The sequence below is a fragment of the Rhododendron vialii genome, chromosome 8a (assembly GCF_030253575.1).
Source record: "Rhododendron vialii isolate Sample 1 chromosome 8a, ASM3025357v1".
Classification (NCBI taxonomy): domain Eukaryota; kingdom Viridiplantae; phylum Streptophyta; class Magnoliopsida; order Ericales; family Ericaceae; genus Rhododendron; species Rhododendron vialii.
In genome coordinates, this window is record NC_080564.1 from 17,049,209 (window position 1) to 17,076,604 (window position 27,396).

Genomic DNA, 27,396 nt, shown 5'->3' on the forward strand with positions numbered 1-27,396 from the left:
TTTCCTCAAGCGGGCAACTGCTGAGAAGCGAGAATACCTTCCCCAATCAAAACAAGCACCGTGAGCCATCCCTTTGGGAAACAGATATATAACCTGACCAAAAGCCAAGAGAGAGCAGAAATCAGAATTGAATATTACAGTACTCCCTACCCCCAGTGTTGACTGTTCACTCTTCCCCATGAGACAAGAAGAGCAAATTAGAAAAATGGTTGCTGCTCACATTTCTACCTCGTACCCCAATCAAAACCCTCACACATCACCACCCAATCGAACCCTCCAGAGCAAATGTTTCCCACTGGGTTCTCTCTCTTCTTCCCCTCTCCTCCCGTCCCCACCGTTCTCAACCTCCCTAGATCACTCCCAAAATCACAACCAACGGCGACAACAACCACGAGCTTCGGGTTCCGGAACCTGATGGAGACATTCACGGTGGACGTGCAGAGAGCGGAGGGGCGGCCCCTGAACGTCCCCCTCATCGCCCCTTTCACGATCGCCTCCTCGAGGCTGGACAGGGTGGAAAACGTGGCCATTCGGATCGAGTTGAGTAATGGGTGCGCGGGTTGGGGCGAGGCACCGATTCTGCCGTCGGTGACGGCCGAGGATCAGGCAACGGCGCTGGCGATGGCGGCCAAGGCGTGCTGCTATCTGAAGCAGAGTCCGGCCATGACATTGGGTTCGGCGTTGCGGGAGATTGGTGGGATTCTTCCTGGACATGAATTTGCCTCAGTGAGTGGTCAAAATAATTCAGATTCAGTAGTAACTCTTGATTCTCCTGTAGATTAGCGTTTTTATTTTTTGTTCTTTTTTTAAAAATGCATGATAATAGTGGTACTTTCCTTTTAAATTTGAAATCTTTTTTGTGTTATTGGTTTGTTTTGTGTTATTAGTAGCTGTTTCCTTTTGGGCAGAAGGATATAAACTGGTAGTCAATATGGGCAAGAATTAGTTTTGGAATAAAAAGTTACACAAAAGGAGATTACACGTTTTTACTTGGGATCATGGAAATGATGGAGCCTGATGAGAATTTCATTCAGTTTTTTTGAAAAGTGAAAACAACTTTCTAACCACCATACTTATAAAAAAAAAAAAAAACTTTCTAAGCACCATGGGGCGCGAAGCAATCTCAACTAAATGAGACTACTTTCACTTTCCAAAATGATAGAAAGTCAATCGATTCTTGCGCGATTGCAGTTTGTCTCGCTACCTCTTAAGTTGCAGGCCGCCATTTGCTCATTCGCAGCCTTCTCACTCTGGTTTGAAAGTACTTTTTTAAGTTCAAAAGTTGGGGTATGATAAAGGAACATAACCTATTGCTCTCGCTCTATGACCTTAATCTCCTCATGCTGGTGATCACGAAGGTATAGATCTGAAGCTCAATCCGTGGAAAGCTCAACGAGACTGTGAGGCCTGGTCCAAGAAAGTAGATGATAGCTGCACCACTTGAAAACATGAAGGTGGGTTGTGAATTGTGTTCAAGACGGATAATGTGGCACCGAGTGCCTCTGGTATAGGAATGTCAGGTGCTCCCCTACTACCAAAAAAGAAAATTTTGTCCTCGTTCCTACAGAGAGAGGGGATGCACAGAGGAACAAGCACCCTAGTAAAATCTTTAATAGTTTCATATCCAGTAAAGTTTTAATAAATTTCAATTGATCGTTTAGAATCATGATTTGTTTTTCAGTTAATCACATAGAAACATATTTCGTAGAACAGCACAACCCATTTTCGTACGTTTGATCCTATCAGAAATCCACTCCCTATATTTTATTTCATGATTTCCGATATTTCCTCTTAATGAACCTGTATTGACATACATCCGGAAAATCATGGATCACTTTGGTAGTTAAATTTACTGTCTTTTGAAAAAGTATGTATCATGTTTTAGCTCAGGCATTCCTAAATGTGAATTGCTAGGGTATTAGCATTTTTTTTTGGCAACAGTACAGGGTCTGGAGTTGAGTTAACTGCCGGGATTTCCCTCAAATATCCTGCTCAGGAAAAGGAAGAAAAAAAAAAATGCTTCGATAATCGGGCTTGGTTCCTGCAGTCACTTATCTTTTTAAATTATCTTATACAAGTTAGCCGGGGCAAAATGGGACTAAATAATCCATTTCATACTCCAAGTGTGGTGGAGTTTATTATAATCTTTCCTGTTCTTTCTTGCTGCTATGACGACACCCATAGCTCATGCACGTCTGATTTCCCGAGCAAATGAGCAGTTTATCCCTTGCTTTATGATATGATTATTTGAGTTTAAGCTATAAATTGGCTCCAATGAGAAGCTTTGTCAACATGTGGTTGTCTAGGGGTTTTTGTATCCCTTGCTTTTCCTTGACTAGAGAAATCTGGAAGTAAGTTGTGACTTGGCTTATTGTGAAAGTGCATTCTTTGGTTTAGATGAATTCAGCTCTCCGTGCATGATCTGTTAGTTTGACCTTTGCTCTTTTTTAGGCATTGTTGCTGAAACTTGTCAATTTTCTTGGTTCATTTTTTTATTTTTTTGGGTTCAATCTTCTTGGTTCAAGGATGCCCTATCACTTGGAAAACTACAATCATCATACTCCATTTTGGACTTTGTCAAACTGTGCTAGTTGGATTAATCAACATGCCCAACACTTGTTAATTGCCAAATCCCTGCTTGTTCTTGTGCTGCTGTTTCTACATCTTGGTCTCATCATCTGATGGCTGATTTTACTAACTTTACTGCCCTTGATTTTGCTGTGACAACTGTGTTACATAGGCATCATTACTGGCATAATTGTCTAACTCAGTTACTCATATGATGGAATGCCAACGTGTAATCTGTGCGAAAAGAAAAATATTTGCATGTTTTATCGAAGTACATATTTATGCTTGAAATTCAATGTAAAATTTCACCTGAAGTTCTGAATTCACAAGCTTTTGAGGCTTCCCTATTCTGATCAAGTTTATCTGCATTTGAAGGTTAGGGCTGGAGTTGAGATGGCATTAATTGATGCAGTTGCCAACAGCATTGGCATACCTTTGTGCAGACTATTTGGTGGAGTTTCAAATACCATAACCACTGATATCACAGTTCAGTTCCTTCCCAATAAGTTCTTGGAAAAAACTGCCTTTTAGCATTTTGCAGTTGTTGGAAATTGTCCCACATCGGTTAATTATCTCCTCCAAAACTAGTATATGAGCCTAGGCGGCCTCCCCACTCATTGCCAATTGGTTTTGAGTTGGATGATTTAACATGGTATATGAGCTAGGGTTTTGGAGAATTTGTTCCCCCTTGTTTGTGCCTTAAGTGCACCTTTATTTGTTGTGATCCAAGTGTTATGGATCATTTGTTTACCTCTTCACGTGCGAGTCAGGGGTCGCACGTGAGGGGGAGTGTTGGAAATTGTCCCACATCGGTTAATTATCTCCTTCAAAACTCATATATGAGCCTGAGCGGCCTCTCCACTCATTGCCAACTGGTTTTGAGTTGGATGCTTTAACAACAGTTTTTAGTAGCTATTACAAGTTCCTATTTCCTTTAGCTTGAATTTTCTCTCATTAAACCATGGTTGGGGCGACTTGGCAACAACAACAAACTATTGGCCGTCCGTAATGCTTCAATCTTGGTTATTCTGTTTTGTAGATTCCAATATGTTCCCCAGATAAAGCTGCTGAATTGGCTTCAAAGTATTGTAAACAAGGATTTAGGACTTTGAAGCTTAAGGTGGGCAAGAATCTGAATGGAGATCTAGAAGTGCTGCAAGCGATACGCAGGGTTTACCCGGATTGCTTGTTTATCCTGGATGCTAACGAGGGTTACACATCCAATGAAGCTATTCAAGTTCTTCAAAAATTGCATGGTAAACTGTGCAATATTTAAAAAAATCATGTTGCATCCCTCAGTTCCATAAAATGATGGAAAAGACATATGGCAGATAACTTTGTATTCTAGCAAATTGGAAATCTCAATATGGTTCCTGTGTGTGTGTGTGTGTGCCCATTTCAGAATTTGAATGATTTTACTCTTCTTATGATTGGCGATCACTGAGGCATCAGTTTCTCGCAGAAATGGAGGTGACTCCAGTTCTCTTTGAACAACCAGTCCACAGAGATGATTGGGAAGGTCTTGGTCATGTTTATCATGTTGCAAAAAACAAATATGGGGTAGCTGTTGCTGCTGATGAAAGTTGCCGAAGTCTAGCTGATGTTGGAAAAATAGTTGAAGAAAATCTTGCAAATGTCATTAACATTAAGCTCGCCAAAGTTGGGGTTCTTGGGGCTCTCGAAATTATTGAAGTAGCTAAGTCATCTGGATTGAATCTGATGATTGGTGGTATGGTTGAGACAAGACTGGCCATGGGTTTTGCTGGTCATCTTGCTGCTGGCTTTGGATGTTTCAAGTAAGCATCACAATCTTTCCATTCTTGGAAAAGTTGCATTTGTTGACATGCTCATCTAAATTAATCTTGAGCTCTTCTCCACCATAGACATGGGATACTGTGGATAAGCTTATCAATCCCATGTGTGGTGCCCATTGTTAAGCTATCAACTCAGCTCATCTTACCATTAGGTTAAGACTCACACATAGAAGCACTGCTATTCAATGTGATTTCAAGTTAGTTAAGGAATTGGTTGTGAGAGAGAGAGAGAGAGAGAGAGAGGGGTTTAAGATGGTCACTCCTTTTAGGAGCATGGCTCGTTCATTCACTTTCTCATGAACTCGCAACTTTGCCAGAAGCGACGAAGGGGTGGGTGCTGGGGAAGGTCGTGAGTTTTAAGATTGTTGGGAGTTCGTCCGATGCATCGACCCGCCACTGCGTGCTCAAGGCCCAATTTGTATGAGAGTAATGGCAAAGAGTCCACCATATCACTTGGGCCCAATATACATTGAATGATCCATATCCACTTAAAAGGCTAAGCCTTGTAAGTGGTGAGCCATCCAATTGTATATTAAGGTCCAACTCTTTTTCTATTTATCTGATGTGAGACTCAACGTTCACACATGTTCTAACAAATCTCCCCCTCATGTGTGAACCGTACATTGGGCCTTAATTCCTCTCTGCATCCAAACTCCCCCTTGATTCTGATCTAATACTCTCAACCCTATCTCCCGAACTGGGCTTATTCTGCACCAACTCAAATCAATTCAAAGTCATTGCAATTGAGAGCCAACATACCTAGTCACTGTGCCATGCTCCCCGACGAGAATCCATTGAGAGCCAACGCGCTCATTCACCAGCACCATGCTCCCTGACGAGTCAACTCCATCGATAATGAGCCATCCATTACATCACTCCAACATCGAGCCATCTTGATCATCCTTACCTTGGATTTTATATCGCTCCACGAGTGTTCTCTATGCAAGCCCCTTCAATGGTGCGCTCGGAGTTTTTCCCATAGATCGTCAGCCATTGACTCTGATACCACTTGTTGTAACGAACGCTATGAATGCAAGCTAAGAACGAGAAATTGAAAACTAAACAAGAAATCACAAAGACACAAGATATATGTGGTTCCCCAAGATGGGTACGTCCACGGGAGAGGAGAGAGAGGATTCACTAACCAATGTGAAGAAGAGATACAAAGAACCGGCTGTAATCTGTAACTCTAGAAAGGCCACAATATGAGAGCCCAAAAGATAATTCCTAGAAGTCCCCCAAAAGCCCTATTTATAATAAGCTACAAAAACGGAACGACGTAATTAACCAATGTGGGACTAAAGAATATAAGGCATTCCCAACAATTCTTCACCTTGACTTGAATTCAACCAAATCACCAAATATAGCTCTCCCCTTCTAACCTCTCACTCGCCAAATGCCCCCAAGGGGCGATCAACTACAAATACCAAGCAAGTCCAAGCAATGCTTGAACTTGGCAACCAGAACTGGTTTAGTCAACATATCTACTGGGTTATTTGCCATACACACTCTTTTCACCTCAACTTGCTTCTGTGAGATGATATCCCGAACAAAGTGATACCTGACATTGATATGCTTGGTCTTCTCATGATACATCAGATTTTTAGTCAAATGTATAACACTCTGCGAATCACAAAATACTGAACTCACACCCTGTGCAAGACCAAGCTCACAAAGCAAACCTCTCATCCACAATGCCTTCTTCACAGCTTCAGCAATGACCATATACTCCGCTTCTGTTGTAGATAGCGAGACTGTAGCCTGTAAAATAGGTTTCCAACTAATGGCACTTCCGGAGAGAGTAAAGACATAACCTGTCAACGACCTTCTCTTATCGTGGTCACCGGCAAAATCCGAATCAACATAATCAACAGCATGATCACCAGAATTGGCAACCCCAAACAATAGACCGACACCTGCAGTTCCGCACAAATACTGTAATATCCATTTCATAGCCTCCCAATGTGCCTTTCCTGGACGTCTCATATAACGACTAATGACACTAACTGCATGTGAAATATCAGGACGAGTACATACCATGGTGTACATAAGGCTCCCAACTACGCACGATATGGAACCTGAGACATATACTTCTCCTCATCCTCCGACTGTGGTGACAACTCAGCTGAAAGTCAAAAGTGTGCTGCCAAACGGGTACTGACTGGCTTCGAGTTTTGCGTGGCAAAGCGCTCAAGCACTTTAAGAACATAAAACTTCTGATTCATAAATAATTTGCCAGCTACTCGGTCTCTGCAAATCTCCATACCATGCAACAATGCAACAATAATTCAAGATCATAACATGCAACAATAGCAAGTAAAGTGCGAATGGAACTATGTTTTACAACTGGTGAAAATACCTCATTGGATTTTATACCGCTCCACGAGTGTTCTCTGTGCAAGCCCCTTCAATGGTGCGCTGAGAGTTTTTCCCATAGATGGTCAGCCATCGTCTCTGATACCACTTGTTGGGAGTTCGTCCGATGCATTGACCCGCCACTGCGTGCTCAAGGCCCAATTTGTATGGGAGTAACGGCAAAAAGTTCACACATCACTTGGGCCCAATATACATTGAATGACCCATATCCACTTAAAAGGCTTAGCCTTATAAGTGGTGAGCCATCTAATTGTATATTAAGGTCCAACTCTTTTTTTATTTATCCGATTTGAGACTCAACGTTCACACATGTTCTAACAAAGATGGTCACTCCTTTTAGGAGCATGGCTCGTTCATTCACTTTCTCATGAACTCGCAGCTTTGCTAGAAGCGATGAAAGGGTGGGGGGCTGGGGAATGACGACTACATGAGGGGGAAAGAAAGCTGTCGTAGAAGCTTTGCCTATTTGGTGCAGAAAGTGGTGCGAGTTGCATCATCCATTAACTAGCAGAAAAAAATTAGCACTGTGGATAACTCCATATTCCATAAAGGTGTTATATGGCCAAGTTCAAAAGTCATGGAAGTTACCCGCACGAGTCCCAGCCATGGGGGGTTAAGTGGATAATATATGTGATTAAAAGTATGAAGTATAAACCTGGTCATATTATTAAACATTACGTTTTAGGATAACTGCCTGCTCCTAGTTTCGTGAATTTTCACCTAGGTTGACAATTTTCTGCTCCATAGCTTCAATGTATGTGAATATTAACGATGTTGTAATTCTATGTGCAGATTCATTGACCTAGACACACCCATTTTGCTATCAGAAGATCCTGTGCTAGAGGGTTATGAAGGTATCTTCTGCTTCACTCGACTTTGAAGTTATATGGTATGGGCTCCCTTTTATAGTTCTACAAGCTGATGCCTGTGCCTAAAGGCACGTCCAAACGAAATACAGTCCCAACTTAAATAAGTTGTCTCTACCTGTTTGCTCTACCCGTCCAATATAACCTACTCACTCTCTGCCTCATTTTAAAAAGCTCATGCCAAGGTAGAGAGAACAAATAAAAAAGGCTATAATTTACAGGTTAATTATCAACCCTCTTGAGATAATATCAACTTAAAATAGAAAAAACCAAAAGATAATAAATTGGAAAGTTAAGTGTATATATTACCACAACAGTAGGTCAAAGTATAACTTAAGGTAACATTCTCTTAATCTTACGGCTACGTTCTTAGCTTGAAGGCGATGAACGGCTGTAGAGGTGCTCATGTTGTATATGTAGACAAAAACTGCTCTGTTTTATAATATAGATTTTTATTGGTATTTGTAGATGTCACTTTTTGAATCGTTTTCATTTTGATGTCTTAATATCTGTACCCAGCTTCTGGTCCCGTATACAAGTTCACAAATGCAAGAGGTCATGGTGGTTTCCTTCATTGGGACAATATTTTGTGGTACGTTCTCATTTTGATTCTTAATTGTAAGTGTTAAGGAAGTATAGTCCCACGTTGATTGAGAGTGGAATGGATGATCACTTAATATAATATTGGGACCTCTCCACCCATGACCAATTGGTTTTGAGTTGGATATAAAGTTCCCACATGGTATCAGAGTTTGGGCGTGGATTGTGAATTTTTAAAATGTGGTGTGAAATGGGCTCTGCTTTGTGGAAACTTTAAATCCAACTCAAAGCCGATTGAGTTGAATTTAAAGTTTTCACATGGTATTAGAGCGGGGCCCATCCATCCCAAATGTTATAACAAAAATTAAAATCAAGCCCACTCCTGACGACGACAAACAAAAGGCTGCACGATGATATGACTTAAAAAGTGGCCACACGTGATAGACCTAAATGCGGCTGCACGGGCTGGTGTGTTAGAGTAGTTGTCCCACATTACTTGGGTATGGAATGTGAGATCACTTGATAGCATTTGGGATCTCTTCACTGATTGTCAATTGGTTTTGAGATGGAAATAAAGTTTCCTCATGGTTTCAAAGCGGGGCCCATTTTACCCCACATTTTAAACATTTATAATTTACACTCCATGATGACAGACTAGTGAATTGTCGTTTTTGTACCAAAAATATTATTTATAAAACCAAGAATTTACTATTATTCCGAAGAACAATGGTTAAGTGTTCAGCTAAGCTAAGGGTTCTTAAAAATAAGTATTTATTTACAATTTTCAAACTTAAAAATTATGGACTTACGTAAATAATTTTTTGTGCAATATGGATCTTGTTTGATAGATCTCGATGAGATCTTTTGAATGGTGTAACAAAAATTGAAAATTTTATTTTCGTAAATACATTATTTTTAAGTTTGAAAATGGCAAAAACAAGTACTTATTTTTTAAGAACCTGTAGTGGAACAGGGCCTAAGTCCAGGATCGTCCACAGGGAGTAAAAAGCTAAGCCGCAATACTTTCAATTAATTTCTAATTTAATTCTGGAAGAAAATGGAAGTTGGATTTGTGATTTGATTTGATTAAACTAGAACTAGATTTGATTAAACTAGAACTAAACTAGAAAGCGATTAAAAGATTTGGAAACAGGAGAGAGAAGGGACTAGGGTTTCTGATTCGGTCTCCCCTTGTAATGCAATTGTTAAGAAACTTAGGGTTCATATTCAACATTTAACCAGACTACCTTAGGGTAGCAATTCCTATCGATAATCCCTAAAAATATAATCAAGATTCGTACTTCGTATAGGCTATTTCAATACGGCATGGACCGTTTCACTGGATTTAACCAAAGGCATGACCCGTCTCACGTCGTATAGTCTATGTCAAAGCCTGTCTCAGAACATTATAAACCATTACATGACAGTGCTTGAAACCATGAATACAAACACATTCAAAGATTGGAAAAATATAAAACTAAATAAAAAGTTATGAATCGACCAAGTCATACAATCAAGTTGAATATAAACCCTAAGGATCAAACAACTACACCACTTGGAGAGACCTCCTCATTACCCTAGTTGAGGGGTTTAGCCACTCATGGAGTTAAAATAATTAATCACATTCAAGCACTATGGGTTTTATCTTGCCAATTTCTAACTAAAATCCAACTTTGTGTTTTAGCTCCAAATGTTATCCATTGGCTCCATGAGTCCCGAAACACAATTAACAAGGATCAACCCCAAGTAGCACACTAAACGGACATAACAAATCTAAGTTAGGGGGCGTAAATAGGCATATTTACGCACCTATCATATCCCCCAACTTACACTTTGCTAGTCCGTAGCAAAGAAAAGAAAAACAAATAAAATAAAACAACTAGCTAAGGGATAGATTTTTTAAACCCCTGGGCCATCCTAGTTGGACGAGTGATGTCTCGTGAGGGTTTTCAGTAGTGATCACCCACAAAACACCGCGGATCCCTTCACTTGAAACCCAAAAAGATGCTGCGCAACTCGTCGATACAAACAATGTTAAGAATATAGCATATACAATAGTAGTTCTAGACACTATCAAAACATAGGAATAAATCTGGGCATCCAAGGGTTAGGGTATAACATAAGCAAGTGTCCAAGAATAGGCCAAAACAACATAGGGCAAGTATAACAACATGCGCCCTCTTTCAACTCCGCCATATCTCTCTGATCACTTCCCCACCTTGCAACACAATTTCACAGTGAAATCATTTGTTTCTTTCGTCTCTTCTCCTTTTTCATTCAAGTTCCATTTTTTCATATTCCTTGCAATTTTCTCAATTTTTTTTATACATTGTTTTTTGGCCAAGGGAAAAAAACACACCACAATTCAAGCACATCTTTTCAAATACACTTGCACATTCTCTTCAAAAATTAACCTTCACATGATTTACTTGCCATTCTCAAGACACAATATGGTTGGTGAAGCTTAACAAGAAAAGGCTCATGCAAGAGGCACAATTTGGCTTGCAAGGGATAAGTGTTCAAGAAAAAGAAACAAATTGGCTCAAAGCAACAAAAATGGCCTACTATCCTATCCTAGGGGCAATACAACTATGTAACTTTCCATTCCCAAAGGATAAGACCATAGGCAATGCATTAAGTTCCAACACTTAACGACAAAGATAATAAGATTGACAACGATTAAGCTTTATGTTAGATAATGGGTCTATTTGTATCTAGTATAATTATGTGTCTTATCATGTAATTAGTTTAAGTATCTAGGACCGTAGAGCAATTATTATACAGCTTGTATATATACTTTACATTGAATGAAATTAACCCTAATGGGATTTTTCCTCTCCAATTATGTTACCTCTAAATCAAACATGGTGTCAAAGCGGTAGAACCTAGTGATCTATTGTGTCATTTGTTTTCATCGTTCTTCTCGATCATGACCCAGGCTCGTTCAAACTCAGTCCTATTGTTCCGACATCGTCTGATGTGGACCTAGCCATTCCAGCTCTTTCCGACATTGACCCATACTGTTTCGACGTCATTTGACGTTGACCCAGCCTTTCAGCTCTTGCCGGATCTTGTCGCAGCTCCGACGACCTTCGCCGGACCTTCGTTGGCCTTCATAAGACTTCCGACAGGTCCTTAGAAGGCCTGATTTGTGGTTGCTGGCCCTTTTTTGACTTCCGGCGAACTCTGTTCTCATTACCCAGATCTCGATCACGATCGTCGATCTGCCTTTGCTGTCGCTAATGTGTGTTTTGGTTGCTGTCGTTGCTGTTTTGTTTTTTTCTTCCATTGTTGGGATTACTCCGGTCTTTCTGACAGGTATATAAATAGGACAGTGAATAAGTTATTATTGAATAAGGTGGTGGGTCAGTGAATAAGTTATTATTTCCCCTTGTTTAGTCTGCTGGTTTCGTTGTTATTTTATTGACCGACTATGTCGACGGATTCAAAAGATAAAAATGTTCAGGTTGAGGATAAGGATGGCATGAGTAAGGTTATAACTATAGATAATTCTCCACTGGATATTTGTCCCATCAAATTGGATGGAACAAATTATTTACTTTGGTCTCGTACTTTTACTTTAGCTATTGAGGCTAAAGGGATGTCTGAGTTCATTGAAGGCCCTGTTACTGAGCCTACTATTGCTACTGAACTTAAGAAGTTTAAATCTCAATGATCTTTAGCCATGACCTGGTTATTCAATTCTATGAAGGTTGATATTCGTCGTCCTTTCTTGCTTCTTGACACTCCATATCAGATTTGGACTATTGCCAAACAAACTTATTCTCAGCAGGGTAATGATGCTCAATGTTTTGAGTTGCGAAAGAGACTTCGTACTATGGATCAACACAATCGATCTGTTGCTGTTTACTTTGCTGATCTCAGTGGGGCCTGGCAGGAATTTGATTATTATCAGGGGTTTCAGGCAGTTTGCCCCGTTGATGCTGCTGCTTGGTTAAAAAGAATAGAAAAAAAACGTGTGTATGACTTTTTTGCTGGTCTTGATATGGAGTTTGATCCAATTAGAGTGCAGGTGTTAGGTCGTGTTCCGTTTCCATCTTTGGGAGAAGCCTATGCCATTGTTCAGTAGGAGGAGAGCAGGAGGGGTGCTATGTTACAAGCTCCTACTTCTGATCGTTCTGCCTTAGTTGCTATTCCACAGGGACAGTCTGGTACTAGCAGTGGAACTATAGACCGTGTGTCACTCCAGTGTGATCATTGCCATAATACTGGACATACCAAGGATTTCTGTTGGAAGTTACATGGTCGTCCTTCTCGAGGGCGAGGCAGTGGACATGGAGGTCGAGGTCGTGGTCCCGGGCGCTCTCAAGCCCAGGCACATGTTTCAGAGTTTGCTACCTTGTCTGATTCTGGGTACAATACAGGAGTTCAGTCATCTTTTGATTCTATTGGTGGTTTCTCTCAGGGGGAGATGCAAGCTCTCAGGCGTCTAATGGCTCGAGCTGATTCTTCCTCTACTATAGCTCCTACTTCCACAACAGCTCCTACTGCATCCTATTTTGCTCATTCAGGTATTCCAGCTAGTGCATTTACTGCCTCCTCCGGTATCCCTTGGATTATTGATTCTGGTGCCTCAGATCATATGACAGGTTGTTCCTCTGTTTTTTATTCCTATTCCCTTTGTTCTGGTAAGGATAAAGTTCAAATTGCCGATGGATCATTCTCTGCTATTTCAGGGAAAGGTTCTGTTCGCTATTCTCCCTCTATCTCTCTCTCTTCAGTTCTCCATATTCCAAATTTTGCCACTAACCTTCTTTCCGTTAGCAGTTTTACCCATTCTGCAAACTGTTCTGTGACATTTTTTCCTACTCACTGTGTCTTTCAGGAACTGGAAACAGGGAAAGTGATTGGCAGTGGTAAAGCACATGGTGGTATCTATTATCTGGAGCATGCACCTCATTCATCTCAGCCATCTTTATCATGTGGACAAGCTCTACATGCAGATATGAGTTTCACTCTTTCTTTGTTACATCGGTGGCACCGTAGATTGGGTCATCCCTCTTTTGGGATATTAGAGAAACTGTTTCCTACTTTAGTTAAACATTGTCCTAGGGATCAATTTTTTTGTGAAGCTTGTGAGTTTGGAAAACATAAACACTCTTTTTATGCACCTATTCATAAACGAAGTGATTCTCCATTTGTGGTTATCCATTCTGATGTTTGGGGTCCTTCTCCTATTACTTCTTTAAAGGGCTATCGATGGTTTGTTACTTTTATTGATTGTTATTCTCGTGCCACATGGGTGTACTTACTTCAATCAAAAAATGAAGTATTTTCCTGTTTCAAATCTTTTCATAAGATGGTGTGCACTCAGTTTGATACACATATTAAAATTCTTCGGAGTGATAATGAGACTGAGTATATTGATAAGCTTTTTCGAATGTATCTAGCTGATAATGGTATTATTTTTCAGACGACTTGCGTTGACACTCCACAACAAAATGGAGTCGCTGAACGCAAAATCGTCATCTTGCTGAGGTCGCTCGATCCCTTTTGTTCACTATGAACGTTCCCAAATACTTATGGGGAGAAGCTATTTTAACTGCAACGTATCTTATCAACCGTATGCCATCCAGTGTCCTCAATTTTAAAACACCCATTGAGTGTCTGCTGAGCAGTTGTCGAGCTACGACTCTTCCACCTAGGGTGTTTGGTTGTGTGTGTTTTGTTCATGCCCCTAAACCTTCTGGGGGCAAGCTGGGACATAAAGCCCATAAGTGTATTTTTGTTGGGTACTCTCCTACCCAGAAAGGCTATAAGTGTTATGACCCTTATTCTAGGAAAATGTTTGTCTTTATGGATGTTACTTTTTGGGAAACAGAAGTTTTTTATTCTCCCTCCAAACCATCTCTTCAGGGGGAGCATCAGCAGGAAGAATATATGTTTACCTTTTATAATCATAGTGAGGGGGAGAGGGGAAACACTGGAGAGGAACTAGTATCTGTTGAAAGGGAGACACATGATATTGGTGGTGACATTGAGGAACAATTACCTGCACGATTGCAGGGAACTAGCTTACGAAGGTATGCTAGACGGAAAAATAGAAAGTCTTCATGTGCGTTACCACCTTGTCAATCACCCAATCCAGTTCCAGATTCCTCAGCTGACTCTTCTGGTAATGATTCTTCTCTTATTGAACCTCCTCCTATGAATCCTGACAATCTTCCTATTGCTATTCAAAAAGGTGTTAGATCTTGTACTCAACATCCTATCTCACAGTTTGTTTCTTATGACCGTTTGTCTCCTTCATACTATGCCTTTGTCTCTTCTCTTTCCTCTATATCTATTCCACAGAATTGGCAAGATGCATTCAGGTTACCTAAGTGGAAAGGAGCTATGGTAGAAGAGATGACAGCTTTGAAAAAGAATGGCACCTGGGATCTAGTGTCACTTCCAGAAGGGAGGAGCCAGTGGGTGTTCACTATTAAGCAAAAGACTAATGGTACAGTTGAGAGATACAAGGCAAGGCTTGTTGCCAGAGGTTTTACTCAAACTTATGGTATTGACTATGAGGAGACGTTTGCTTCGGTAGCAAAGATGAATTCTGTGCGAGCTCTCCTCTCGTGTGCTGCCCACTTGAATTGGCCTCTTTAACAATTTGATGTGAAAAATGCATTCCTCCATGGTGATTTAGAGGAGGAGGTTTATATGGATATTCCACCGGGTTTCTCTTCTCCTGCAAGTAAGGGAAAAGTGTGTAGATTGAATAAGACACTTTATGGGCTGAAGCAGTCTCCTAGAGCTTGGTTTGGCAGATTTTCTAAGGCCATGTTGAGTTTTGGTTACAAGCAGAGCCATGCAGACCATACAATGTTCACCCGACAAAGTAATGGTAAGATTGCTGTCCTTATTGTTTATGTTGATGACATAATACTGACAGGCAATGATGTGAGTGAGATTCATAATCTTAAGTCTCGTCTAGCTCAAGAGTTTGAGATTAAGGACTTGGGATCATTGAGATACTTCTTCGGAATGGAAGTAGCGAGGTCTGATAGAGGTATCTTTATTTCCCAACGCAAGTATATACTTGATCTTTTGGAAGAAACAGGTATGTTGGGCTGTAGACCTATAGATTCCCCTAATGAGGCGAATCATCATCTTAGTGGAGATGTGGGGGAGCGTACTGATAAGGAGAGGTATCAGCGACTTGTAGGTCGACTAATATACTTGGTCCACACTCGACCAGATGTTACTTATGCAGTGGGTGTTGTTAGTCAGTTTATGCATGATCCTCGTACTTCACATCTAGATGCAGTTTATCGAATTTTGAAGTATCTGAAATCAGCTCCAGGAAAAGGAATTTTGTTCTCTAATTATGGCCATTTGCGATTGGAGGCATTTACTAATGCTGACTGGGCTGGTTCTCTGGACGATAGGCGTTCTACTTCTGGTTATTGCACTTTTCTCGGGGGTAATCTGATTACCTGGCGAAGTAAGAAGCAATCGGTAGTCGCCAGGTCTAGCGCAGAAGCTGAATATAGAGCTATGGCTCATGGTGTTTGCGAGCTCTTGTGGCTCCAAACTTTGTTACATGATTTGGGGTTTGCTGACAGTTTTCCAATGAAACTCTATTGCGATAATAAAGCTGCCATCAACATTGCTCATAATCCCGTTCAACATGACAGAACGAAGCACATAGAGATTGATCGACACTTCATCAAGGAAAAGTTGAACAAGGGTTTGATATGTATGCCGTTTGTGAGATCTGGAGATCAGTTAGCTGATATATTCACAAAAGGGTTAGGTAGCAAGAGTTTTCATTCTATTGTGTTTAAGTTGGGCTTGATTGATATCTTTGCACGAACTTGAGGGGGAGTGTTAGATAATGGGTCTATTTGTATCTAGTATAATTATGTGTCTTATCATGTAATTAGTTTAAGTATCTAGGACCGTAGAGCAATTATTATACAGCTTGTATATATACTTTACATTAAATGAAATTAACCCTAATGGGATTTTTCCTCTCCAATTACGTTACTTCTAAATCAAACACTTTATTTATTTATTATTATTATTATTATTATTTTGGGGGGGGGGGGGGGGGGGGGGGGGGGGTTAATTTCATTTACACCCCTTGTACTTTGATCGATTTTCAATTATACCCCCTAAACTTCAAATTTGAACACTTGCACCCCTTGAACTTCATGGTAAAGTGAAATCATTAACATTTTCGGTAGAATTGTTGGGAAAGTGACGTTGACTTCTTTCTCCTTATTTTTCTATCCAATTAATCTTTTAAATAATATCCCTAAATGAATCCAATGCATCTTTATTTTAGCAGAAACATATAAATTTTTTAAGTTAATATGGGGTACATGCTACACAGATCAAACTTATTATCAGCTAAAACAAAGAAATAGTAAAACATTTTTCTTCATTTACTTGATGTGTTCTCCTTCCATCCCATCATTATACCTTTTGGTTGTGCTAACTTTTGGCAAAAAAAGAAATTTGATTCCAACTTTTTTTTTTTCAAAATCTTTTCTCCAATCGAATGATCTTAATGACTTCTTTTGATTGGTGTAAAATTATTGGATGAATTATTCTAAAAGATGCATTTTTTATTAGAAAAAGCATGACTATCGAAATGGACTGTTGATAGGGACTGATGGATATCATCATTAATGTTTTAAAAAAAATCAATTTTTGTGAAGTTATCATTTGTCCTCTTTTTTAATTCTTATTTTCTTTACACATTTCCAATTCTATCTTGTTTTGGGATTTGTCGAGAGGCAATACAACAACAACAAAGACAACAGAACCCATGTAGTCCCCAATCATTGGGGGTATGGGCGGAGGAGGATTGGAGACATACCTAACCTTTGGCAATATGCATAAAGTGGCTGCTCTCAGAATACCACTGAAACAGTGGCCCCCTATACCTGTTTTGCTGCGGAATTATGCTTTTAAATAAAAGCCAAATGGCATCAGATAAGATAGGCCTAGAGACCCAATAATAATCATCTTATTTTTCGAAAAAGGCCTTAAATATTGTATGCAAAGGTGTTATAGGTATTTAGAAGGTCCATTGGGTAGAAAACTAAAAAAAAGCCACCAATGTTACTTTTCCGTCAATTCGAACAGAAAAATTAACTGTTTCACTTTACCATGAAGTTCAGAGGTTGCAAGTGTTTAATTTTGAAGTACAAAGGGTATAAGCAAAAATCAGTCGAAGTACAGGGGGTGTAAGTGAAATTAGCCATTTTTTTTTTTGACAAACAAAGAGTTTATGTGACACCTCTCCAAAGGAAGGTAAGTCACTAAAGCTCACATGGGCATAAATCTCCACTAATCTAGCCATTGAAAGAACTCAAGTGACAACTCACAAGCAGTCAAGGTCTAAGAAATGTGCAGTGCAAAGGTGCTAAGAGTGTACGCCAAGATAAATTCCTATCGCTAAGCTAGCAAAAAGAACTACCATGCAACATAAATATCCAAGTAATGTCCAACAATTCTCAACACTAGCCACCAAACAAGTAAACATTGCAATTCCAAACCTCAAGTAAATGGGATCCAACCAGATTTTTTTTGTTGAAGTTTTTCAAAGTTTCAATCCTTTTTGTTTTGTTTTGTTTTGTTATTACTCTAATTGTAACCAAAAAGCAAAGCGATCCATCCCCTAACTTAAAACGAAGCTCAACCATAGAAAAATAGAGGCCGCCGGAGCAAGAAGGAGAAATATAGAGAATAAAAGAAGTTAAAATAAACATACTAAGCTAAGAAAATGAAAATAAATAAATAATAATAATAATGATAACAAAGAGCCCCTAAAATACTCCACCAAGATAAAAACTTATCCACTTTCATCATGCGAAAGATACAGGTACTAATTTACTCCCTTGTCAAACACTGTAGTTCCCTATTTGTTGTAAAGACAATATGTGTAGGATTCAACGATATTTTGAGAAATGATGCTATCATCTAATAGACCATCACTCCCTCTAGGGCTGCTAGATCCCTTAACCCACCACTCGGCTTATGAAGCAATCTCCACCAAGTTAGACATTAAAGTCAGACAAAATTACACGCCTGCGTCCCAACCTTCTAGGTACTACGTACTTCGCTTCGACAATGTGGCTATACCAGACCTTCAGAAGCTGCTTAAGCATGACAAATAGTGGAGGTCTCTCAAACTCCATGGATGTCAAGTCTCTTAGACTCATTGAAAGCACTCAAAGGTTTTAGCTGTTGGCCATCAACTCGATGGACTCAATTTCACCCTCCTCACGTATACCATCCACATATGGTTTTAGCTGTTGGCCATCAACTTTAAACACTCGGCCATCATGTGGATCTCAAATTTCTATCGAACTGTGGGGAAAAACATGAGTAATGACATAAGGTCCATCTCCTGTTGAATTCAATTTAATCGAAAATAACTTCAAACAGGAAAAGAGCCACACCTTTTGATTAGGCTCAAAGGACTTCCTATGGATATGCTTATCATGGAATGCTTTAGTCCTAGCCTTACAGATTTTAGAGCTCTCATATGCGTTATTCCGAAGTTCATCTAATCGTTAAGTTGGAGTTTACGATTAGACCCGGGAGTAGCCATATCCCAATTAAATTTCTTAATGGCCCACATGGCCCTATGTTCCAACTCCATAGGCAAGTAGCATGCTTTACCATAAACCAACCAGTAAGGAGACATGCCAATGGGGGTTTTAAAAGCCGTACGGTAGGCCCACAAATCGTCATCAAGCCTAAGCGACCAATCTTTACGATTGGGCCGAACCGTTTTCTCGAGAATTGATTTAATCTCCCTATTCGAGACCTCTGGCCACTAATTTGATGATGATAAGGTGTTGCCACCATGCGAGTGATGGACTATTTCTTCACTAGTGCCACAAAGTATTTGTTTAGGAAGTGGGTTTCCTCATCGCTTAAAATTGCAAGAATTTGACCACAACCTTGTGGTCATTAGTTCGCGTGGCTAGCGCTTCCACCCATTTCGAGACATAATCCACTGCCACTAAAATATACTCATTCCCAAAAGAGGTTGCGAATGGTCCCATAAAATCAATGCCCCACACGTCGAAAATTTCTACCATAAGAACAGGGGACATAGGCATCATGGCTCAGTGTGATATGTTGCCAACTTTTTGGCAATGAAGGCATGCCTTCCAAAACTCATGGGCAGCCTTAATAAGTGTGGGCCAATAGAACGCACATTGCCAGACCTTCGCTGAGGTCCTCCCACCGCTAAATTGTCCCCACACTCGAGAGTATGACAAAAAGTCTATATAAAATAAAAAATACAAGGGTTCTATCAAAATTAAGATTGGTACAGACGCTCTCTTAGTCTCACTCTTAGTCTCAGGTGATAGTGACCAATGCCGATGCATAAATATCCAAAAAAAACCCTAGTTCCATTGCCGTTTTAGCAATTCCAAATACAATAATTGAAAAGAGAACTCACAGTGGGTAAACGAAATCAATTTGATCTGCCTGGCCACCAATAAGTTCAACTTCAAAAGTCTTGTGATGTTCAAAAACCTGGCAAAGCTAAAACAGAATAACAAAAAACAATTAAATAAAACAAAGAATTAAACTAAAAACGAATCGAAAATACACAACTGTGTTAACTCCCAAGCAATGGTGCCAAAATTTGGTCTGTACCAAAAATATAATTTATAAACTCAAGAATTAACTATTATTTCGAATAACAGTGGTTAAGTCCAGGATCGTTCGCCGGGAGTAAAAAGCCAAGTCCCAATTCTTTCAATTAATTTTTAATTAATTTTGGAAAAGAATGGAAGTTGGATTTGTGATTTGATTTGATTAAACTAGATTAAAAGTAGAAAGCAATTAAAGGATTTGGAAATAGGAGAGAGAAGAGACTAGGGTTTCTGATTCAGTCTTCCCTTGTGACATTATTGTTTTGAGACCTAGGGTTCATATTCAACATTCAACCAGACTATTATAGGGTAGCAATTTCTATCGAGATAATCCCCCAAAATATAGGCTATCTCAACACGGCACAGACTGTCTCACTGGATTTAACCAATGGCACCACCCATCTCACATCGTATAGTCTATCTCAAAGCCTATCTTAGAACGTCATAAACCATTGCATGACAGTGCTTGAAACCATGGATACAAACACATTCGAAGATTATAAAACTAAATAAAAAGTTAGGAATTGACCAAGTCATACAATCAAGTTGAATATAAAACCCTAAGAATCAAACAACTACGCCACTTGGAAAGACCTCGTCATTACCCTAGTCAAGGGGTTGCCATGCATGGAGTTACAATAATTTATCATAAATGAATAAACTCCATTCGAAACCAGTGGAGAAGCTTGTTGCCGTGGCCTTGTTGCGTCGTCGGCTGCTCCTGTTCTCTGTACTGTGCGTGGAAATTTGATCCTGTTGGCTGCCCCCATTCTCTGTTCTCCCTGTGAAAAGTGTCTTCAAACCCTTTTTCTCCCTTTTTATAATGGTAATAAAACCGAGAGCTATGTATGGCCAGCACCCAAATCTTTTCCCAAAACACAGTTCCTCCCTTCCAAAACTGCTGTAGCCAGTCCCCAAATTACTCCTTTTTTTTTATTTTATCGAAACAAATAATTAGTGGCCCTCCTTTTTCTCTTGTTGACTGCCGAGATTTCTTCCAAAAGGAAATCAATTCCTTCTATATTATAATTGGTGGACCCAATGATCAACTCCCTCAAGCCACAAACCACGTTGAAGCACTATGGGTTTTATGCTGTCAATTTCTAAATAAAATCCAACTTTGCGCTTTAGCTCCAAATGTTATCCATCGGCTCCGTGAGTCCTAAAATACAATTTATAAGTATCAACCCCAAGTAGCGCACTAAACGGACATAGCAAGTCTAAGTTAGGGGGCGTAAATAGGCATATTTATGCACCTATCAACTAGCAAAAACATTGCACAATGATAGACCAAAAAGAGGCTACATGTGATGGACCTCAAATGCGAACGTTGCACGATGATAGACCCAAAAAGAGGCTACACATGACCTCAAATGCGGCTGCACTGAGAGAGATGTTAAGGAAGTATAGTCCCACATTTCTTGGGAGTGGAATGAGTGATCATGTAATATAATGTTGGGACCTCTCCACTTATTGTCAATTGGTTTAGAGTTGGACATAAATTTCCCACAGTAAGCTTCCAATCCAATTGCGGTAGTGCTATTATGCATCTCCTCAAGTGTTATTTCTACCATAGAAGTTTCTTCACGTTGTTTCAATCCCTGCATTATTTGCTTGTGTTGCCTGCCGAGCACCAAAGTATAGCTTTGCTCTGACAGTCTTCTATGGTTTGGCTTGGATACCATAATTTGTATTGAACATAGACACCAGAATCCTGAAGTCCATGTTTTGCAATATTTCTGTATACATGCATGTCTTCTTGGTTCACGTGTGCATTAGTAGTCACTGCAGGGCATTTGTTCACCTTTTGTAATTGTCTAATACAGTCAATTCGGGATAGGATGGTAATAATTTCACTGTAGATTAGTACTGTTTAACTAAGGTTAAAGAGTATTCTTATTGAACTGATTGTGATAATGTATGGGGAGTTGAACGTGGATTTTCACACATCTTCCTGACGAGGTAGAATTTGTTTAGAAGATGAAACTCTTGTCCCCCCTATGCCTTCTACCTTGGTAGAAGGGTGACGAGCAAGCATCACACTCTCTTTTTAGGTGGTCTACAACTAAAGAGAATTTTAGTGAGGGAAAGTGGAAACGGAATCTATTTCATTCCAAAACGAGAGAAGACATCCACCATGTCCGAGCAATTATTAAGTTCGACTGTTCAGCCTTGATTAGCATAAATTCACCTCCATAAGCCATTTGAGTAAAGGATCTTCACCCAACTGGTAGGTCCTTGCTTGAGAACAGATTCTTGCTACTAACGCAAATGGCGATCCATATGTAAGCCTGACCTTGGGGTGACTTTTACTGTCTTACTGGAGACTTGACAGTAACCATAGGTTTTTATCGAAGGCGTTGACGGGCAGCCTGATAGTTTACTCTGTTTGTGGTTGCCAAGAATGCTTGTTAGCCAATCATTTGACCTGCTCATCATTTAACCCACCAAAATCTGACTAACGAAGATCCATGGGCAGTCTAGAGGGGGAGTGGAAAGCGGGGAAAGGGAGGTTTTGTGCTGATAATCAATCGTGAGGGGTTGAAACCACACATCGACCAAACTGCAGGGTGTCAAAGTGAAGTTTGCTCTAACTGAAATGATACAAACGTATATATGCTTGTTTTTGGCTGTTCCCACCTGTGTATTCGTGCCCCCGTTTGTTTCGAACTTGTCGCGACTAGTGTCTGTGTTCTTTTGTATTCTTTTGTGTGTCTGTATGTGATATGTTCTACTTCCAGTATTAAGTTAAGGTGCATTTGCTAAACTTCGTGGATAATAGCTCCGACGGTGCTGTGCCTAACACCGTAGATAAAAATAGAAGTTTGATGTTAACTAGCTATGTGGTGTGTGAGCACATGGATAGTCCAGGGATAGTTACATTTCAACATCAAAACGATGACTAACACCAAGGGGTAAAGTGTTAAATTGAACTTTATAGTGTGCGGACTTAGAAGGATAAAGGATCCCTACCTTACTGAGTGTTCCTGAGCTAGATCCCCAGTGGGATGTAGCAGCCATTATACTTATTAGATTGTTAGCCACCAACTCATCTGAAAACTTAAGCTATTAGAGAGAGGGGTAACTTTTTTATTTATATTCTCAACGCGCCCCCTCACGTGTAGCCAAGCTCTCCTCCATGAGAGGGCGAAACACGTATAAATTTTAATCGTTAGGTAGGCAATGAGGTTCAAACACAGGATCTATTGCCTGCTTTGATACCATATTACATTGTTAACATCAACTCATCTAAAAGCTTATGATGTTAGAGAGGGGTAATTTTATTATTTATATTCTCAACAAATACGTTATATGCACAAGTTTTGGTTTGAAGATTGCTTGGTTTACGAGAATGGCAGACCTTGCTGCTCACTGGAAAGCATCTAGGATGTCTGGTTGCCTTAAGCTGGATTGGGTTTCTAATCCATCTGAAGCTCTGCTACAAATTCTGTGTAGATCGATCTCCTCTTCTCAGAGTTGTTTTATAATTGTCTTTGGATTTCATTTTCCAAAAGCAAAAGAAAAAGATACACATGGGGAGGTTAGAGTGTGAAAGTCATCCCCATGTTGTTAAACATATACAGATATATGGGCTCATTCACTGATTCATTAAGAGGAACAAGTGTCAAATCAAAAAGTAGGTTACAATCCAAAGGTTTGAAGTACTTTCAAACTACTTTGTTTTTTCTTTGTAATATGAGAAAGGATTTTATTAACTTCAGTAGATTTTTTTATTTTTATTTTTGATCGGCAACTTCAGTAGATTTTACAACAAGCTAATACGGAGAACGGAAAATAGCATCATTCTCAAAGAAGTATGGCAACTATACCGAACTATCTTGAACTCCAATCCCAAATGGAGTTGGTAAGACACCAACTCAAGAAATCACATGAAAAAAACCCCAAAGTATGCCAGCCGATGTTCCTTCCATTGCCAACACCCAAGTAAAATATCAATCTGCCTATAAACACCAGCTGTATGGTCACTTCCCTTTTGCATCTCTCCCCTCTTCTCGATGATATAACTTCTTCATCCTGGAATGCAACAACCATTCGACCTAAATGCAACAACCATTCAACCTGATTGTGATAACCGTTTGATCCCTCGTCACCAATCATTCCAACACTTTGACCTTGTTCGGTTGAGGTATTTTGGATTTGGATTCTAATCATTCCCTATTTTTCTCCAATCATTACTCTCATTTCTCTCTCTATCTTTCTCCAATCATTACCCCTATTTCCAATCATCACTCTATTTCTCTCTATACTCATTACCTATAAATCCAAATCCAAAATCCCAAAACGAACAAGGTCTTTAGGATCCAAACCTTCAAAATCAATTCCCTGACACTTCCCGACAGTGCGAGCAGCCTTTATTTCTTCTTCTGCTGATATCAATGATTCCTATTCCAAATATCTCCAGACTAACTGTGGACTCAACAGCCATTCGAAATAGTTTTGCAAGGTCTCACCAACAACGATTTATTCTTCAAAATTTTGAATCTATCTTCCTTAGCTCCCTTCTTTACTTTCCTTAGCTCCCTTCTTTACTTTTCTGATCTTGTTCACTGTCCTTTTTTCTTCCTGATGCTGGAAGAAACCGTCTTGGAAGTACAATCGTCATTATTACTCTTTTTGCCTTTGAGTTTGCTTTTTGCAAATAGACTGGTTTAAGGCTTAAGAGAAGAGCGGTATGAGATTTCATCAGACCCGGTGGTTGGGACCTCACCGCTACATAGGGATGGCAACGGGGCGGATCGGAGGCGGATATTGCAATATCCGAATCCGAATCCAAACCCTCCACCCGCCCTCCGAATCCGCCCCGAACTCCGAACGGATTACATTTTTGTCCTCCATCCCCGCTCCGAATGGGGAACGGAGATCCGATCGGATATCCGAATCCGAATTTGGAAAAAAAAAAAGAAAAAGATTGGATTATTGGAACTCAATAAAAAAAACTCACAGATTGAAAAAAAAAAAACCAAATAAAGCTAACATGGGGAGGGAGTCTCGCTGCCGCGTTCCTAAGGGGAGATTGCCGCATCTCTCTGTTGCCAGAGGGGTTTTTTAGAGAGAGAGAAGGGGGAGAAGTCATGTGCGAGGAGGGTTGTGTGAAGTGAAGTCGATTGAGTAGGAGACTGATTATTGACTAACTCTAAAAATAAGAGGTATTTATATAGTCGGATATTTGTAGATCGGATATCGGATTCGGGGCGGATCGGATTCGGAGGCGGATCGGATATCGGATTTGGAGCGGATCGGATCGGAGGCAGACTTACCTCCGAATCCAATCCGATCTCTGAATCTTTTTTGAAAAATAAATCCGAATCTGCCCCGATATCCGAAAAATCCGATCCGTTCGGGACAGATAACGGATCGGATACGGACGGATAGGCCGAGATGGCCATCCCGGCCGCTACATCACCATTGGGAACTGAAATGGCATGCCAAACATCTGTACGCTGATCCCAAAATGGAATTCTCCCAACCGTTGATAGGCCATTAATCTCTCCATCCTCGACAACATCATTAGTTTCCCCCACAACTGATTCATTGGCCCCACTGATGTGATTTTAGTGCGAATGTCAATTCCTAGCCACTTGGATCATGTCATTCAGATGGGTAGCCAAGACATTGCCGCCTTCATTCTCCTTTTACCTTCGCTAGGAGGTGGCCATTCTTGACCGCCAATGGATCTTCCATCACTTTGATCGGATAAACATCTTTAGCTTTTAGATTAATCACTTCATTATTAATGCTGTAGAAACTTTATATCCAGCCCCAAAGCTTAAAGCTATTTGGTGGAGAGGTCCCAACATTATATTAAGTGATCACTCATTCCTTATCCTAGGAATGCGGGATTGGATTCCTTAACAAATGGATTCAATGTGCTCTGTTAGAATGAACAATCTTCCTTATCGAAAGACTGACTCTTTGCATTTAACTAACTTATTTTGATAGTCTCCGTCAAAACATGCCTACATTCAAGAATGGTTGTGTATGGAGTGGAACCTACTACCCCCAAGCATGAGATCCAAGTACACATAGATGGCTTAATCCTATGCTTATCCATCCACCGAAACAAACCACTGTGCAAGGCAAGCATTATTATCCCTGAAAAAAGAAGACATTGTTTTCTTTGAGTCAAATGATAAGAGGACATTAAGGCCGCCCATAGATAAATGTGTGCATCCCATATATCCCATGGCTGATAAAAAGATCTTGCAGCAATTATGTGTTTTCTACTCTGTTTAGTTGGGACAAGAGAGAATGTGATCCTTCTTTTCACCAATTTTTAGATTGGTTTGAGCTTTTCTTTTCTCTTGAAAGTGTATAGGGCCTTTTTGTCTTGTGGCCTATTTGTATACGGGCGGCACTTCCTTAATGCTTTTTTTTATATAATTATTTACTTATCAAAAAAAAAAAAAAAATTGTGTTCTCTACTCAAGAAGCTTTCCCACAGTATTGGTTTCGAGCCAACCCATTCCTGATTCTTTTTCGGCCACTCGTTTAATGTTGCTTCACCGGAGGTTTGCTTTTGGGGAATCAAATGCGCATATGTTTCCTGCATGTAACCAACCCTTAGATGGGAGGAGGATTGATAAAATGCGCAAGGATAATAGTAGCTAGTTAAGAATCTCAATCATGTGATGGAAGCCACTGTCAAAGTGGAGATTCTGTTAATTCTCTATTTTATCTTACTTCTAGTTGATACTGTTCCTTAAAAGAAAATTTAAAGACCGTCCTTTGATGTGAGGTAGAATTGTTGTACATCTCATGATCTGTGAGAGTGCTTTTTGATCTCCACTCTAGCTGCTCCACAGAGAATATGCATCTATTCTCATTAATTTTTAGACAGACTTATTTCCATTTTTTCACGGTTGTTTCCCACCTCATGAAGCTGATATTATTGTCAGAAAATGTCCAACTATTGGATGTTAAATCTAATACTAGTGAGTCATTAATTTTGTAATTTTTTGGTTCAACTCTGATACTCTGTTAACCACACCAAATTATCTGCAGATATGAATGGGCTCCACGTGCTTCCTCTTTGTGGATGTGCAAGTCATTCCACAACTTATGAGATCCTATTGCTTGTAAAACATGCTTCACTTTAATGAGACTCTGGCAGCCCTTTGGTTTCTTCAAGGCTCTCTGACAAGTTGAGTTTTCAGAGGCAAGACGGTCTTAAGAAGGTAAAGTCTAAATTTATTCGGGATAATCTGTATCAAGTGTTTGCAAGCATGCAGTTAGATTTGTCTGTGCAAATTCTTTCTCCCATTGTGTATCGTTACGGGTGTTGTTCAGATATTTCATTATAAATGCTAGCTTCATCTATTTTTTATTTTGGTGCTACTCTATTTTCATTGTTGTAGAAAATGTATCTTCTAAACTAGTGCAGGGAGGCAATGCATTGTGTTAAACAATTGTCAGCAACTGAAATATTGTCTGATTCATCAATACTAATGCTACGAATGATTAATTGGTCTCTCCCCATATTTACGTGTATTAAGCTAATAACTGCTTTTTTAATGTTTTTGTATTTTTCAATAGTGGAACGTCAAATCACTACGTTTTTACATTTATTTTTTC

General features: G+C 39.8%; 1 protein-coding gene across 2 annotated transcripts; it reads left to right on the forward strand.

Moving 5' to 3' along the window:
- Window positions 1-27,300, forward strand: LOC131336323 (L-Ala-D/L-amino acid epimerase). Of its 2 annotated transcripts, XR_009202777.1 has the most exons (8): window positions 1-726; window positions 2,944-3,054; window positions 3,608-3,824; window positions 4,031-4,364; window positions 7,551-7,612; window positions 8,144-8,216; window positions 25,793-25,901; window positions 26,827-27,300. XR_009202777.1 is itself a non-coding variant. In XM_058372111.1 (7 exons), coding segments are annotated over exons 1-7 (1,239 nt in total). In that variant the 5' UTR covers window positions 3-285; the 3' UTR covers window positions 26,828-27,300. The 2 variants fall into 2 exon arrangements, 1 of the variants encoding a protein (XP_058228094.1); XM_058372111.1 differs by lacking the exon at window positions 25,793-25,901 and having other exon boundaries at window positions 3-726.
- The last annotated feature ends 96 nt before the right edge of the window (window positions 27,301-27,396 follow it).

Bases quoted from the DNA above. Each gene is read 5' to 3' on its own strand.
- LOC131336323 (XM_058372111.1), top strand. From the start codon at position 286: ATGTTTCCCACTGGGTTCTCTCTCTTCTTCCCCTCTCCTCCCGTCCCC. The intron at 3,825-4,030 runs GTAAACTGTGCA...AGTTTCTCGCAG, and splicing joins AGTTCTTCAAAAATTGCATG to AAATGGAGGTGACTCCAGTT. The intron at 7,613-8,143 runs GTATCTTCTGCT...ATCTGTACCCAG, and splicing joins TGTGCTAGAGGGTTATGAAG to CTTCTGGTCCCGTATACAAG.